This window comes from Mytilus californianus, unplaced genomic scaffold (assembly GCF_021869535.1).
Source record: "Mytilus californianus isolate M0D057914Y unplaced genomic scaffold, xbMytCali1.0.p SCAF_1, whole genome shotgun sequence".
In the NCBI taxonomy this organism is placed as follows: domain Eukaryota; kingdom Metazoa; phylum Mollusca; class Bivalvia; order Mytilida; family Mytilidae; genus Mytilus; species Mytilus californianus.
This window is the reverse complement of record NW_026262581.1, coordinates 59627630-59646547: the sequence shown is the minus strand read 5'-3', so window position 1 is coordinate 59646547 and position 18918 is coordinate 59627630. Positions and strand designations below refer to the sequence as shown.

General features: G+C 31.1%; 1 protein-coding gene across 1 annotated transcript in view; it reads left to right on the top strand.

Annotated features, from left to right (window-relative positions):
• Window positions 1–18918, top strand: part of LOC127724298 (voltage-dependent calcium channel subunit alpha-2/delta-3-like) — a 140355-nt gene that overhangs the window by 66745 nt on the left and 54692 nt on the right. Inside the window, exons 3-5 of the mRNA XM_052231259.1 lie at window positions 12836–12946; window positions 15703–15762; window positions 17111–17294. Coding sequence (XP_052087219.1) covers window positions 12836–12946; window positions 15703–15762; window positions 17111–17294 — 355 coding nt within the window. The remainder of the gene's footprint in view (window positions 1–12835; window positions 12947–15702; window positions 15763–17110; window positions 17295–18918) is intronic.

The window sequence follows — 18918 nt, the reverse complement described above, 5'->3', positions numbered from 1 at the left end:
ATTACGAATTATGGGAGCTTCGTTTGGGAGACTTCGTAACAGCATCCTGTTACAATCATTTCTTGTTGTACATGTATTCATAATCCATAGTTTTTTCTGTATTAAACCAGGCCAGAGAGCTGTTTTGATATCAACAAGGCTGATTTATCCATATTAGGGTTGATTTTATCCCATCATTTGATAAGTATAAATATAAGTTACACAGACAATCATGGCTTGCTGTAAAAGCTGTGATTATTTTTCTTCAGACCAGTTTTAGATTGCACTATCAAATGTTACTTAACTTATCACCAAGATGTTGGAAGACTAACATGTTGGAGAACATGATTTATTTCTTTGTTGTAATTGGCTTTGAACTAGCTTTCAGTAACTGCAAGTACTCTTATATCAGTGCTTTGTGTCTATTGTTTTTATGTCAGTTGTTTCTGTGTGTCAAACCGATCTTTTGTATATATGGATAAAATATATTTTGAACCCTCTTGAATGCATGTTTTGAGATATTTAGTCTATGTAATAGAAGATTCCAAGTGTCGTATCAATTGCTGTCATTGGGGGAATCCCCCATAAATCAGGAAAATTGGCAAGTCAGAAATTTGATATTCCTTTGGCATTGCTGCAGTTTGATTAATCCTAGTTACTCACCAAGATTGTTTCCAGTATATATATTCTTGTAATATCATAATGATATGAAAGCACTAGTACAATGTTGATAGTGTTGCATTTAGATCTTTTGCATCCTGATGCTGTAACTATTATTTCAAGTAAACTTTCACTATTAGAATTTTAAAAAAGAAACTAAAAATTCCTTTTCTGATTGAATTTAGATTAACTAAACGAAATTTATTATTTCCAGTAAGAGTTACAGCGAATGATGTGTGATTATGGGCTGAGATAGCCACCATTACAACTTATTAAACCATTGTCGTGACGTCAGCCTATTCATTTACTGTAGATTCTTTTTCTAGAATCAACAACGCTTCCTAAATCTGTTGCTGAAATGGACTCACCAAATTATATTCAATTATTTCCTTTGTGTGCCTAATTTCATTAAGTTTGAATTGGCTAATTTACTGATTTCTGTTCACTAATGGAATTAATTTTAAAACTTACCTTTTATTTTTGTAATTTTTATATGCCTTCACTGGGAATCGAACCCCTCCTGGAAATCTGTTATGCGTGATTGACATCAACACATCAACGAAACCTCTGGGCTACCAATGGGTTGTAATTTATATGTCTATTATATTTATATATAAATGAACATATGATACACATTGGTACAACGGACACACAGGGCTTTTACCTTTATATATACATAATAGGCAATCATATAGTATAAGTTGGTAGCCGCGAGGTTAGCATGGTTAAGATCAATAAGTAAAAGAGTCAAGTTAAAGGTAGAGACTTGTTGGTTTAGGTTCGAATCCCTGTATTCTCTTTGTTATCCCTATTCTTTAGTATTTCCGTTTTTCTTATTTTGTATGTTATTGTAGATATTTTTGTAATAATAGCAGGTTTTCCCATTTATTTTTTTCGATTATTATTGGCTATTTCACATATTTGAAACATAAATGATTACATTCAACTTGTCCATTTTTGTTTTATAAATATAATATGATTGCATCTGTTTTACTACATAATTTTACAAATGTTTATTCACAAATCCCTCTGCAAGTAAATCGTGATGTGCCTAGAATTAGGCTTCTTGCTAAAAATTTTCGGTAACAAACTTATTATATGTTCTTAGAAATAAGTTCGAATATGTCGTATTTTGTAGATTACGGATAACTTTCAGATGCCTGATAATTTAAAGACGGACGTGTTATGTTATATATGTATTTCTCTAACCAATTAATTGTGATCTTAGATTTATTAATGCATCGTTGAACCTGATAACATGGTTATTTAAACTCACTTACAATACCTTTTATTTAAGAAAAGGCTTTAATTTGTAAAGACATCAACACAATAGTTTAAGTTATAGATACAATGGATAAGTGTTGATTCATGAAAAACAAACAATTTGCCCTCCAGGCTCATGGTTTCTTTTTCAAGAATCAACGCTTATTCATTGTATCTATAATACATAACCACTACTACAATTGATATGAATAGAAAAATTTTGAAAAATCATTAAAAAAAATTTGATGAGACATACAATATAGATATTGCACACCTCACACCTAAATTAAACTGATGATTTCATGTTTTCTTGATTTTATAAAATATCTTTATGTATATGTTCTATAAATTCTCTTCTTCGTAAGGTCTTATGTTGTATATATAAAAATAAGGACATGTGATATGATTGCAAATAAGATATCTATCAACCAAATACTGAAACACTAGGGATGTGGACAGCTACGATATGTTGGCAATCTTTTTTTACTTCATACTGTCAAATGATTTGAAAATGATATGCATTTACAAATACATGTAGATCTTATTTCTCTTTTGGGAATATGTTAGGATAATGGTTAGATAATATTTTACAAGCATATTGACTGATATTTTATAGCAATTGACATTTGAAAATGGACAGATAATGAAGAATGTGTCTCTTTAATAATTAAAATTTGATATGCAGTTGCATGATTTTGCATGTCGAGTTGTTAGAACTCAGATCTCCATCCCATTTTCTGTCACTTGAAACCAGGTATAAATGACTGTCAGCTTGGATTTCTGCTTCAATTAGCTAATTGATAATTAGTAAAAATAGGAATAAACAATCATTCCAATATCTTGCATTCATAACCATATTTACACACATTAGAGAAATTACTTGGATTTATGCTTACCTTATTTCAACAGATCCTTTTGCTCCATCTGAGTCCTTATTCAATCACTTAAACTGGATGACAGTTGAACAGAGAATAAAATATCACAAATTTGTGATAACATTTTTAAAAGTGCATCAAAAAACGATGCCCCATCATATCTTAATAGCAAGTTACGTTCTGTATCGGACAGAAATCCATACCCCTTGAGAAATGCTGTTCAAGGAAACCTCATACTCCCAAAACCAAAAATTGAATTGTTCAAAAAATCTTTTATGTATTCTGGACCATCCTTGCGGAACAATTTGCCAATGAAGTTATAAAATATTACAAATGTTGATTCTTTTATATACAAAATAACAGATCATTTATTGAAATCAACCAATTGAAAAATATTAGATATTAAATATTTTATCATGTTTATTTTTTCATAACAATTTATGCAGTTGTAATGAACATTATCATTATATGTAACCTTTTATACTAATGTATGCCATGTAAACATGTTTGTTAATGCTTTTCTATGACGAGGGCTTCAGGGAAGATTAATGATATAGCTGACTGTGTAACACTCTTAAAATAAAGTATTGTTTTTGTTGTTGTGTATGAAAGGAATATTTCTGGACTTAACATTGCTATTCGAGTGATAACTTGAGTGAGAGCTCAGTGCTTGATTATCCAAGATCAATTGTTTTCTTTTTTCTTTTTCTTTTTGCATTTTCTGTCAATTATCAAGTCATTTTAATTGATTTTTAAGTAATTACATTTTTTTCCCCCTGAATTACTGGGCAGATCTGGACCAAAATTGGCCATAATCATCCTAATGGTGTATTGTTAAATGCCTAAATTACTGTTGACAAACATGGCTGCAGCAACTGTAAGAAGCAACTACCTATACAAACAAATACAAAATTCAATGAACAATTTTGAAAATATAATTTGAACCATTGCAGCCAATTTATAACAAAATGATCAATGACTGTCATCAAAACCTGGCTGCTTGTGATAGCTAAGGCCTTGTGTCACTGTAGGTCACACATTGTTTATAGCCATCATAATTTAAGAGATAGACAACAGATTTTGTCAGTTTCTGGCATTATTGAAAACAATTAATGTCTTGTACAACTTTCTGCTGGTGTCTAGCCTTTTATTGCCCTTCCATCTATATAAAAATAAGGAGATGTGGTATTCAGATGAAGTGGATGTAAGCAATTATAGGCAACCAAATGGCCTTCAACAATGAGAAAAACCCATACCATATAGTTAGATATGAAAGAACCCAACATGAAAAATATGAAACAATTCAATTGAGAAGACTAACAGCCTAGTTTGTAACAAAACATTTTACAAAAAAAAACTTATGACAGACATGAACCAATGACAACCACTGACCTACATGCTCCCCACTTGGAACAGGCACATACAGAATATGGCGGGGTTAAACCTGTTTGAAGGCACCGACCCTCCCCTAACCTGGGGTAGTGGTTTAACAGCACAACATAAGAAACAAACTATAAAAACAGTTGAAAAGGGCTTAACTCATCAGATCGATACAAAGCAGAAAAACATCTAACAAAAATACAGACATGACATGGCAGGGAATTTATACATCCCTCACAACAACAAAAAATCACTAAGTCTGAGAGTACTGGCAATAACAACTAATAAAAAAATATGTTTTTCCAAATTGATTGAAAAAACCTGAGGGTTTGGAACCAAAACTAAATATATAAACACCCAAAATCTGTTTAATTACAAAAACGTGTCAGAATGAGTAATGTGTGTAAAGACATGGAATGCATGTACACCTTGTGTGATGAAATTAGCATTTGTCCACAATTGAAAAGGTGTGCATAACATGCAAAACCGTGTGACAGCTAATTGGCTTCATATATATATTTAGTATGAACTAGCTGTTACTTTAATATGAGTTTCCAATATTTCAAAAAAGGTAATTAATATACAGGGAAAATGTAATTATGTTGTCATTAACTTTTTAAATTGCAAAAATTGTATTTCTCCTTTTCAGAAAACTTACAGCATATAGCTTAATATTGTTTAATTCTCTGACATAATCCTTAGATGTAAAAATCTATAATGATATAAATAGGGATAAATTATAAATAAAATGGATTTAGAATTGATTATTAAGATGGTACAGAACTGTTATGTAGCAACTTAAAAAATACATTTGAAAATGCATATTTTTTTTGCCAGTATGAAACAATTCAAATTTCTTTCTAAAATATTCTTAAAGCAAAAAAACTACCAATATAAAGTCAAAGAAACTATAATTTCTTGTATTATCAGACTTAAAAAAAATCCTTCAATCAATATTTTTCATTGTTTTTACTGGTGTGTGTTGTCTCGCCCACTAAGAAAGTCTCATAATGCGAGACATAGAGATTAAAATCTGGCGGCAGTGGTATAATCTATTTGTTAAAGCTTTATATTTCAGACCTTTATGCTAAAAACTTTGTTTACAGATGTGCTATATTACGAAGTTTCTGTCTGTTATATGTCCATTGTCATTGACCTCATTTTTATGGTTTAGCAACTGCTTGAATAAACTGTTTACTGTTAATTCAGAAATTATTGCGATTTTTAAATAGAGATTAATTATGGCAATTTCAGGAAAATCGGTATTCAGATGGACAATGTATGTATCAAATTCAGAATGCAAGTTCTTATTATTGCGATACTCACCCAGTCACATTATTCGCATTAATAAAAACCTAACAATAATATCTGAATTTCCAGTAGTTAATTTGTCATTTATATTTCTAACTTATTATAAGTAATAGGATAACTTTATTTGGTATATGGAAATCCTTGCAAGGTGTACATGTCCATCAGACAGGCTTCACCTGACATCTACCCATTTCATGGATCAGTTGCCAAGGTTAAATTTTTGTGGTCAAGGATGTATCTTTGTACTTTTAGCACTAGGTCAAGTTTATTTGGTGTATGGAATGATTTAAGGTGTACAAGTCTGTCTGGCAGGTTTCATCTGACCTTGACCTAATTAACATGGTTTATGGGTTAAAATTTTTTTTTTTATGGTTAATTCTGTTTCTCAGATACTGTAAACCATAGTTTAACTATATTTGGTGAATGGAAAGATTGCAAGGTGTACATGTCTGTCTGGCATAGTTCATCTGACCTTGACCTTATTTTCATTGTTCACTGGTCAATGTTTAGTTTTCATGGTAAGGTCTGATTCTAAGGTACTATGAGCAATATGTCAATTATTTTTGTGTATGAAATGATTCTATCTGGTAGGATCGTCTGACCTTGACCTCATTTACATGGATCATTGATACTGTTCATTATGTAAAACTTGTTGAATAACCTTTTACTTAAAGACTTTCAACATAAGATATAAACATGAACAGTAAAGCAGGTGAGACATTTCAATATTTGCACTCTTGCTGAGTTTAAGTATTGCACAGACTAAGTCTACTTTTGTCTTACTGAATTGTATCAACATATAAAATCACATAAAAAAGTTTTTGGACAGCTTGTCATTCTTGAATGAAAGAATAAATAACGTAGTCCTTATCAGTTGTCACTGGTGTTGACATTTGTTTTAACTCCAAAGAGAGAATCAAAGGTTACTCGCTGATCGTGTCTCAAGCTTCATTTGTTGTCCTGACTATTGATTGTCAGATACAGACACTGGGGTCATTACCTATGATTGTCTTGCCTAATGATTTACTAACAGATGCCTCCAGTTATAGTGGTTCTGCATTTGAATGAAGTAAATTTCCCAGTGGATGGATGACTTCCTGATTTGAATCCAGCCTTAGAAAATCAAAGTAAAAATTATACTATTTTTTCATGTTTGGTTCCATGGTATTTTCTATGTCTTGTCCTTCTATAATTCTCGTGTTCTCATGTAAGTACTTCCTTGTATGTTTAACTAAGTCTTTTTGTTATTTGATTGGCCGAAAACTTTTATGAATGAAAGTCTGCTTTCGTCTCTCTGTCATAATTATAATGAAATAACTAAGACTACAATGACAGTACTATAACGCTGCCTCCCTGATGTTAGAGTCAGCCACCAGAGATCACAGGTTACATAGAAAAGGGGATTTCTTAACTGGTTTTATTTTTAACTGTAAAATGTAAGGCCCAACATCTACTGTAAATTCAGAAATTATTGCGATGTTTTTATTTTTGCGAAAAATGCGACAAGTTTATTATCGCAATAATTTAAACTCGCATTTTGAATTTTTTTATATGAAATGAACAGGATATTTCTAAATATCGCAAAAATTTAAATCGCATTTTAATCTAAAATGACAAAATCGCAATAATAAATGCACGCAATAATTTCTGAATTTACAGTAATTGGAATACCGTCTAATCAACACACTTTATAGCTTTGTTTGTCCTATTTTCTAGAGGTCTATCTATTTTATATATGATTAAGAAATAAAAGACATGAAATATAACAGTTTTGATGATTTATTTTACAATTATAAACGCGGAGAGAATGGCTGTACAGGCTCTGTCATTGGTCTTACTTATTTAATATATATATATATATATCAATCAGAGTCAACACTCTGTTGACTTCGACTATACTACAGGACGTACAGGTAGCGTAGAGCTCGAACAGGCTTACAAAGGTGCCTTAAAAGAACACTTTAAAATTTGTATGTAGCCTAAATTAAATAACATCTATTTCAAATAACTATCAGCATTAAACTACTTGCTACTATTGTCTCAAAGACATCTATACCATCAATACTTAAAATATTGGCACAATTTACACCATAAATTGTCACCAAGTATTTACACCCCGATTTGTCACCAACTATTTGCACCAAGATCAATAACTACAAAATTGCACCCGAACTTGTCACTGTATATCTACACCCAAATTTGTCACCCAACAGTTTACACCTAGAAAATTCACCGACTATATTTACACCTAGACTTCTCACCAAACCATTTACGCCTAGAAAATGTCACCAACTTGCATCCATAATAAATCATTGTTAATATAGGTGCAATTTCCTAACATTTCCTATCTCACATAAATTCTCAGACATTTTAAATTTGGCGCTTCATAACTTTCAAACAATCACTGCCCTCCGTAGTTGATCTTTTCAGTTTTATTCGCCGATGAGCCAATCACAGATACTTTTACGTATGTCAAACCAATCAGCCGCCATGTTTCTGTTTAGTGAAATTCCAGAAATGACAACTCAAAATGTAAACACTGGACGTTTTGTGTAATAAAGATGATTTCTAGCTTAATATCTTAATATCTTAGAACCTACATATTTATTCATCATGAAGGTTTTTACACATACAGGAAAACTTAAAAACACATGTAAAAAGGTTAATATCTCAATTAAAACAACAGAAATATAGGTACCGGCACTCCAGGGACAAACTTGCAAATTTGTCACCATGAGTAAATTCCAGTCATAACATCACTTGAAACACAATAGAATTAACTCATTATTCCTATAACTAACCAGGATAATATATATTTAAGTGACAAACTATTATTTTATCAATTCAAACAGTTATTCCAAATTTAGGAATGACCACAGGCATATAAAGTTTTCAGACTTTGTCTGACCAACACTGATTTTGTACCAAAAGAAACACCTTATTTCCCAACATGACAATCATCATATCAAATAGACTCATTTACATAGCATATCATCTCACAGACATCTACCCCATATTATTATTTGTACTTAATAACAACACAGCAAGTTATGTTCAAAAAGGGGGGTGGACAGCATTACAGTATTACCTGGAGGTTTTCTGCAGAAAATAATTTCTCTTCTATATATATATAATAACCTTATCCTAGGTAAATGAAAGAAAAAGGGCCTTAAAAGAATTCCACTCAAATCACTGCTAGAGTCTGTCTTGCACTTGAAGTGAGTTGCAAGCTTAATTGCTTCCTGTTAAATGCCACAGTGTGATTTTATAATGAAGAACAACACACATCCACTTTTTTAATTGAAAATGTTTTCCAGTCCATTTGATTATTCTTCTATTAATGCCATTTTTTCTTACCAATGATCTTGCAATGTTATTGACCATATTTTTATTGTTCATTGGACAAGTTAAGTTTTCATGATTGGGTCTAGTTATCAGATGATATAAGTGATAGTACCACTATTTTCATATCCCTATGACAAAAAGTGGGTATACTGTCTTTCTCCTGTTTGTCTGTCTGTCCATCCCATGAATTAATTATTCTTAGGATCTACTAATCGGAGCTTCATGAAAATTGGTATGAAGCATTATGCAAGCATGCTCTACTGTATGATGCATTTTCTTATTCTGTGCTTATCAATTTCCTGTTTACTGAATACTTGTATATTGTTGTCAGTTTATTTTCGACTAATGAGTTTGATTGTTCCTTTGGTATCTTTCGCCTCTCTTTATTTACTCTTACAGTTACACATGATGACCATTTACGAAATTTTCTTCACATTTCTTGAGGCACTACTTATCAGAGCACCCTGACTTTGGTATGAACATTTACATAAGCATTTGGTCTCTGTTGGAGAGTTTTCTCTTTGGAAATCATACCAAATCATCTTATTTTTATTTGTTTTCCCATTCATTGCTCTTCAACATCCTCTTTATCAAATACTTAAAGCTGGGTATCATTAGTGGCGCCAACTTGTGTATACAATAGAATCATTGCAGGGTAAACATTCACCTGACCTTGACTTTATATTATTGTTCAGTGATCAATTATAAATTTTCTTGATTAGGTTCATTTCTGAAATACTTAAAATAAAAAGTAATAAGTAAACTATATTTGGTGTATTGAATGATTGTAAAGTGGATATGTCTGACTGACAAGGTTCATCTGACCTTGACCTCATTTTTTTCTTTCATTGGTCAATTAATGTCAAGTTTCTTAGATACTATAAGAAAAAGATAGATTACTGTGTAAACTTAGAATTTTTTGTGAGAGATTTGATTATACTAACTAATAATCAATTAAGATTATTAAAAACTGTGAAAATATCCCCATGTGTAAATTTGATCTCTAAATCAGAATCAGGAATAAGATAAAGTGAAAAAATTGCAAAGAGGGTTTGGCACTACATTTGTATTATTCCCTATATTTAAATCCTGACAAACTGTAGCTCTTCACAATGGAATGATTATAAGATGTTCATGTCCATCCTGATTCCTATGACCTCGATCTCATTTTCAGGGATCATGTTTAATGTAAAGTTTATGTGATACCTGCAGTAAGAATAAGATAATATAATTTTTTATTAAAATTCAATCATTATTAATTATTAAGTCAGTTAAGATTAAAAAAACATTCATTTTATGCACTCTTGTATTTATAGTTTTCATATTGTTGAAACATATGAATGACTTTCTTTTGATTTTGTGTTTTTTTTCAAATCTATCTTTTAAGATATACTTGATGCACCATGAAGTTAATGAGCCAAGGCATCATACAGTTATATTTGTCCTGTTCAATATTATATTCATGTAAAAAAGAAGTTCATCCTAAATTTAATTCTGTCAATTGAAAGACAACAATTCAAAATGTTTTCACAAGATGTCATGTCTAGGACTGCATTTATTTGATTAAAGATTTTAATTCGATTGCTTTAGTGGATTTTCCTCATTAATATATGCTGGGATCAAATTGGAGAGGAAATTAATCTTGAACATGTTGAAAGCTGTTATTTACGTTATTTAGGTCTAATTATATAGAAGAAAAATGACTCTATTGGCAAGGTAGAGGCAATAGTCAATTTCCAGTCGGCTTGTACTTTTATCTGACAGAGAAATTGATTTTAGCATATTCTTTTGTTCTCTTTCTAACCTATGTTTGAAAGTTAAATGGTAATTTATCAATATCTCAATAATTATTAGATAGATGTACATTTGATGCTTTGATTAAAGGTTTTATATGAACTTTTTCTTTAACAACATATATATTACTTCAATTTAAGTCAATAAATTCAATAAGCATGCAGGTCAAGTTGATGCATGGGATTTGACTTCTTTAAAAGCTTTAAAGTTTGTTCAATGTCGAGAATATAGAAAGGGGGTTTTAGGGATTAAAGTTCACTAAATCTGTATAATTTTTACCATTTTAAGTGGCATTTAAGATAAATCTGACCAACAAAGAAAGACATCCAATCCCTGAAAATCTTTACAGTAAAACAGAAAAGATTTTCAGGGATTGAATGTCTTTCTTTGTTGTGTGTTCTTGCAAGACAAACTACTCTACAAACATATGTATATACACAAAATAAATTGATACAAATATAACAATTAATATTCCCATTAAATAAAAAAAATAACAGGGTGGGTGAGGTTTGGACTGTCAAAATAAAATGTGTCTGCTTCATGCAACTGTATTATCTTGAATACCTATTTAAGACACATATTAAATGAGGCAAAGGAACGATGATAGATTAATTAACCAACTGATTGGATGTTTTGAAATGAGTGCCCTGCTGTGATTAGTTCCCTTCCTAAATCTCGCTAAACAATAAGGGAACGAGATGTCAACAGCAGCAACTGGGAAACCCAAACCTCTCATTAGTTAATATTTACTTTTACAAACTTTGCTAAGAACAAACTCATTCTCATATTTATGACCGTATATTAGGTAACTTAATATGCTGTTGATAAGATTAATGCAATCACAAGGATACATTGCATTTCAATATACTGTGTATTTTGAAATACTGAATTTTTCTTGATATAGAAATACCACATTAATCCGCAGCATTCAGAAAAAACACAATGAATGTGATATGAGACAAAAAAAATTGAAGTTAGATCAGAATTATGGGTTTGAGCTATTCTTGTCACAATTGGACCTAGATTTGAAAGATGTCATGAAAGATGAAATATTGACAGATTTTTTACCATGTTCTGTTAAAATCTGTGATAAGTCACGTCATCATTATCTTAAACCTTGTCAGTTTGAAAAGATATACAATTACTTAAATCTTAGGCTGTTCTGAAACATCATGACAAGTTCTGACAGCTTTGCTGTTTGAGCTCTACCTAGATTCATAGGTTTAAATGTGTAAAGGAAAGATTGTAAGGTTGTGGATGTACTGTTTATTTGATAATCTTGTAAACATCGGACAGTTGATTGACAAAGGGAAATTAATTTCTCGACACAGATTATAAAAATTGATGGTAATGTATATACAGAATGCATTGTTTAAAATATCTTTACTTGTATAATGGAAAAATATTATCGGTAGTAGTCTCGTGATTGTATTACTATGTTTGGAAATAATCGGTAATATAATTTATTTGGTAAATTAATCTGGCTTTGACATCCATTACTACAGTATTAGGAAATATCTTACTTAGTAAATTACTGTAATCAGAGTAAGAGAAATAGTATGGGATAAAGATGGGAACATCGTTGATATTATCAAACTTCCTTGTAAATTAGATTAGGATCATTAACCCCAGATAGTTTTACAGAATCTAGTATTAAGTATAGGTCTGGAATAGGTTGTTATTTCTCCTTTTAGTTCAGGTCTAAGAATTGAAACCGTTATTTTTATAAGTATTTAAGCGGTTATAGTCATGTGAATGAAATTGGAATTGAGAAATCTATATAAACTTTGAGAATTTTGAGACATTAACACGGTTTTCTTCCATTTATTTCATGTTATTCAGTAATCATTAATGTTTAACCTATGTAGACTTATAGTTCGTTTTTTATATTTCGATCTGTTTAAGGCAAGATATAAAAACACTATTTGGACACGGCAATGGTGACAAGAACATCAATAGAAAATAAAGACAAGCAATGTTGCTTGTTTGTGAATCCCATTTGTTTATTATGTGTTATCTTGTATAGCATGATTTTTTTTCATAAAACATTATATGAAAAATGTAATTTTATTTATAGATACCTTATGGAATTGACCTGATTTTCATTGTTGCCTAGATCTATAAAGTGTTGGTCAGTTTTCATGAGTACTAACTTTTTTAGTGATCCATAATGTTTTTATTTGTAGGTCAAGTACTATCATACAATTTATCATAATTTTTTTCTTCAGAAATATGATAAATATTTTCAACATTTTATCAAGCTGGATGGTAGATCCCTAGTAAATGAGATAGCTAATGATATTGGTAGAATGTTAAAGAAAAAGATTAAGGCAGTTGAGGTTGGTATATATAAATCCTAAAATTTAAACAAAATCCTGCTGTCTACATGTCATGAATAAATAATGACCTAAACTATTTGTATTAAGCTTTATATTTCACAAGATAGACAAGATAATCAGTATCTTTTTTACAGATGCCTTAATGTCTAAAGTGTCTTTCTGGCTGAAGGTCTAAAGTGTCTTTCTGGCCAAAGGTCTAAAGTGTCTTTCTGGCCAAAGGTCTAAAGTGTCTTTCTGGCCGAAGATCTAAAGTGTCTTTCTGGCCGAAGGTCTAAAGTGTCTTTTTGGCTGAAGGTCTAAAGTGTCTTTTTGGCTGAAGGTCTAAAGTGTCTTTCTGGCTGAAGGTCTAAAGTGTCTTTCTGGCTGAAGGTCTAAAGTGTCTTTCTGGCTGAAGGTCTAAAGTGTCTTTATGGCATATATCTCATGTCCTCAACCTTACACCTTAAGGTTTGACTGAGGTATGTCCCTATCCGGCAGTAAAACCCTTTCCAAACTGCAAAGTGGAGTGTCATTTTGACTGTATACAGCTTTGTCCTGTCAGAATTTGGATGTTTTGTCCAATGCCTTTTGTATGGAGAGTGTAAAAATCTCTGCATATGACAGTACCATTACAGCCATTTTCTGAGCAGTCAGTAGGTGGCATGTTGCATGGCAAAATTTCCGCACCTATCCAACAAACCCTTATTTTTCCAGACCAAATTTCAGACCCTTCATCCCTATCTAACTACCTTGCTGAATATACCTATTGTATTAATTGTTGATTTGATCTCGTCCTGAATATGCATGAAATATCTTACACTGGAGATTAAGAAAGCAACAATCAATCAATCAAATCATTGACCTTATTTTCAGGGTCAGTATTCTGTACTGTATAGCTATCTTGATGAGATTTTGTTTGAGATACTAACAGTAATTACTTGCTTTAGCTGGTGATCCATGGCCATTGACAAACTCCTTCCATCAGTCTCAAATTTGGCACCAACTCATCCAATGTGACCAAACTGTGTCCTTCATTTGTTTTTCATGTGTTGTAAATATCTACTACAATGTTCATGAAGTTCAGTTGGATTCCGCAGGTTTTTAATGTGAATTTCAAATTGCCAGTCATGGGTGCTGATTATACAGTACTACAGGTAAGAAATGATTGATTGGTTGATTTTTGCTGTTTTAACCCCTTTTTCAGCACTATTTGGCTATTTTATGGCGATCCGTTGTGAAGGAAGTGCCCGGAGAGAACCACAACTTTCATTAGGAAAACTGATAATCATAGTCAATTAAGAATGGAGTTGAAAGCACCTGCCCTGTGTGGGGTTCAAACTCACAACCTCAGTGTTGACTGGCTGGTTGATACAGTAGTTGAAATACTTAAGACTACTTATACTACTCAGCCACAGCCCCTGTCAAAAAAATGAAAGAAAATGTCTGTTCCACAATGTTGAAATAACTTCCTGGGATGTTTTTTTCACAAAGTATAGGGTGCCCTAATTTTTTTTTAAATTCTTAAATCATTTCAATCATATGCCTCATTTTATATTTTTATGAAATATTATTAAAAAATCCAGTATTTACTGATGAATATCAAAATGTAATGCTTTAATAAAAATTTCTTCTTGCTTCTGGTATCATTTAATGATCAGTCGAAGGTTTACACCTGGCAGCCCAGTCACCTAAATTGATTGATTGATTGATTGGTGTGTAACATCACTTTCAGCACTATTGTGCTATTTTGTGGCAGTCAGTTTTTATTGGTGGCGGTAGCTGGAGTGCTCTGAAAGTACCACTGACCTTAAACAATAAAGCTAAAAACCATTCAATTATAAATGATAAAATGATTTGAAGTAAATTTTTATGTGGTAGTAGCCCAACAACTCAAATAACAAAATAAAGCTTATGGGCAACAAATCGTCTTCAACAATACATGAATAAATACTAAATCCTCCTTGAAAGTCAAAAATAAACAGAAACTATTAAAGATCAGCTATCAACACCAAAATAACACAACAACATTAAGATATGACAGAAGAAACTATTAAAGAGGTTTCTGACTTGCAGCCGTCAAGGTTATATCAAATGTATGTAGTGTTTTTGTGTCATGAATTGATACATCATATCCTTTGTTTTCATAGATATGTCAAACTCCAACAAACAAGCACAAGATAATATTTTGTCAGGTTTTGTATAAAGTGTCAACAGAAATTAAAATGTTGTATTGAATGTAACAGAGTATTAGGAAGTGTACAATAATAACTTTAAAATGAAAACCTTATAACAGGTTGTAAACAATATTCTACAAGATAACTTATTAGAAGAAAACATAACATTTACCAAATGAGTTGGTTGAAGGCCCCAATATGGTCCTATTTCATTCTAAAATTTCAAATTTGGATTCAGTGGTCATCCTCAAAGTTAATTATAGTTAAAACAAAAACTAGGTAGGAAATAGATTTTTATGTTTGAAAAATAAAGTTTCAATATTATATTGATGATGTCATAATTTATAAAAGTTTAGTTTTCTACCAACTCAAACAATCAGGCTAATTTCCAATGACTTTAAGAACTGGAAACATAAAGCACATGTGTCAACATAAGAAAATGTATATAAAAAATCATGAGAAAATTCCACCTTTTTCACATGTTTATGCACCAATTTGAACTACTTTTTGTATTGATTTTATGAACAATAGGACCCTCCATTATTCATTCTCCTTTAATCTAGTTCCTTAAACTGTAATTTCAATTAATATGACTTTTTACAGGAATTGGTTGAAGTTGCTGAAAAAGAAAACATCAAAAGCCATTATGAAGAAACAATTGATGTGAGTTCTAGAAGTAAACATATAAAGCTGTAGAATTGAAGTTCATTTCTAATGATATACAAAATAGAAGAGAATTGATTTAAATGATTTATGACCATCATTTTCCATGTGAGCTATTGCCATCACTTGGCATCTGTCATCCTTGAACTTTTTACATTTACATCTCTTAAACTACTTTTTTCAAATTTAATCAAACTTTGATTTATGAAATGTCTTTTAAGGGGCATTAGCTACGAAGTTGGCAAAATATCTAAATATGATTTTGGTTTTTTTTCATCAAACATTTATAAAAGCGGAATTAGGATATAATATTTGGCTTCTAGCTGTCAGTTTTGGTTAAATTTTCTCAAAATAAGCTCAAAAACATCAATGGTGTATTATTGGCTTGCAGGTCAGTAATCAACTCATTTTGAATCCGAATTCATGTGAACTTCAATTCAACCTTTAACTGGGATGGGCCATGCATGGAATAAGCATGTTTAGTTATTAAAAAGAAAAGAATGTCAACATTGAAAATTGAAGCCACTGTGAAGATCCCTTTCATTAACTGATTCTGCTCACAAAAAAAAACCATTCAAATACAAGTAAAATGATGATTTACATGTTTTTTTTTTAATCAATGACATGAAATCAAACAGACCTAGAAAAATGGTTCTTATACGATTGCCTGTGTATTTATATTTATAGTTATGTTTACATAAGATCATATGACCTACAGAATTCTAAGAAAGTCATCTTGATGTTTATTTAAATGACGTCTATTCTAGAATACATATGAAATGTTAATAAATTAAAACAAGTCCATGCATTATTCGTTTCTTTAGGACTATTTGTTATTTGGATAGACGTTTTAGTATGTTATAAATATAATATGAGATTTTGATTCGAATCAGTGAACATGAATTTGACAGTTTACGATCTTTTAACATACCAACTTCATTGTTTACAATTGGAAGAAAAACAAGGCCGTCCTAGACATTCTTGATTCTGATGTTCAGCCAGGAAACATTGATAGATGGTTATACATTGTTAACAATAAAAACAAAATTTTTGGGTTATGCATAAGAGCCATGGTAGCAATTCAGACTATTTGGAGCCTGCAGTTCTGTTTTGTTTCATTTTATACTTTTTTTTAACAATCATAGCTCTTAACAATATAAAATGAGCTCATATTTTTTTGCTCTAACATAATGCAATGGCCAGTAGATCAGGTCCTTTATGTAACAAAATGCCTTTTGTGGTTTAATTATAATTTTGGTTGTTCATTGATGTATAAATTCTCAGCTCATCTTAATTGTACAATTAATTTAATGATCTCTGAATAATGATATTTTCTCCCAAATTTCAGCTTGACTACCTCAATAACAAGAAACTTCTCAGTGATGATGACCTGCAGGCAATGAATGAGACCGTAGAGAATGCAATGAAAACTTACAAATACATTCATTTAGTACAAGACAAAAAGTATAACGATGAAATGATTAATTATAATCTTAGTACTATCCATGTACCAACTAATGTATTTGATAAAGGTAGGCTGCATTGTATGTGTTACATTTCACAACTAGTTACATAATCATATAACGAGTCAAAATACTTCCAACTATTTGTATGTTTGAGGTAATACATAAACCACACCACTACCACACTCCTCAGAAAAAAAAGATGTTCAAATAAAGAAAACAACATGATCAACTAGGCTTCAGATATTCTGACATTCTACAGACACAAATGCCAGACCAGGGGTTAACCATTTAAACATTGCACATCTATACCATATACCATATTTTGTAAAAGTAAAACCCACAATAAAAAGGACTTATACTTATGATATAGCTTCTTTATGCTATCTAAGCTTAGACAGTTTCATAATGTGTAAAAAGCTGACATTTTTACAACCTCTAAGGAAAATCTAATATCATTTAATAGGATTGATTTTATGTGGTTTCATGACAAACATCAATTTTAAATGCAGACAGAAGTGGACTGATAAGTCTGTCAAAATTGTCATTGTCGGATTAAACACTTAATCAGGCAAATGCTGAAGGACCTCACAATTATACCTGTTTAAAAGAAAATATAATTTAATGTATATACTAATAAACCTTCCATGTAAGAAATGTTTTGCTCTCCTTATTGGTTTTGTAAAAAATATGATAATTTTTTTTACTAACATTTTTTGTGAAAACATAATTACTTTATATCAACAAATACATAACAGCTGAAGTGATTGTGTTAAAAGAATAAGGACGAAAGTGGGAATTGAGATCATCGAGTAAACCTGAAATCAACAAAGACCTACAAGTATTAAAATGACTACTAAAATATGATACAAGGATATTTATCAAGGAAAAGATTACAAGATGGATGATTTTCAACCAGCAGCAAATATTACACCACAATAACAATAATTTGATCTGAAATACACTGCTCTAAACAAAGCTGACATACTGAATACACTTATGTATACTTCATTGACACTGAATACACTATATTGTAGACTGACACACTGGGTACACTATATACTAGACTGACAATGAATACACTACTGTATAAAAGACTGATAATGAATACACTACTGTATAAAAGACTGACACTAAATACACTACTGTGAACTAGACTGACAATGAATACACTACTGTATAAAAGACTGACACACTAAATACACTACTGTAAACTAGACTGACAATGAATACACTACTGTAAACTAGACTCATAATACACTTCTGTAAGTTGAACTGACATTGAATGCAGTGCAGTATACAAGACTTACAATGAATACATTACTGTATATAAAACTGTCAATACACTACTGTGAATTGGACTGACACATTGAGTACAATGTAGTATACTTAACTGACAATGAATACACTGCAATATCCTAGACTGTCAATGAATACACTGCAGTATACAAGACTGACAATGAATACACTGTTGTATACTAGACTGTCATAATAAATACACATCTGTAATCTGGACTTACATATTGAATACACTGCAGTATACTAGACTGACAATAAATATACTGCAGTATTCTAGACTGTCATAATACACTACTGTAAATTGGACTAACATAGTGAATACACTACAGTATACTAGACTGTCATAATAAATGCACTACTGTAAACTGGAGTGACATTTTGAATGCAATACAGT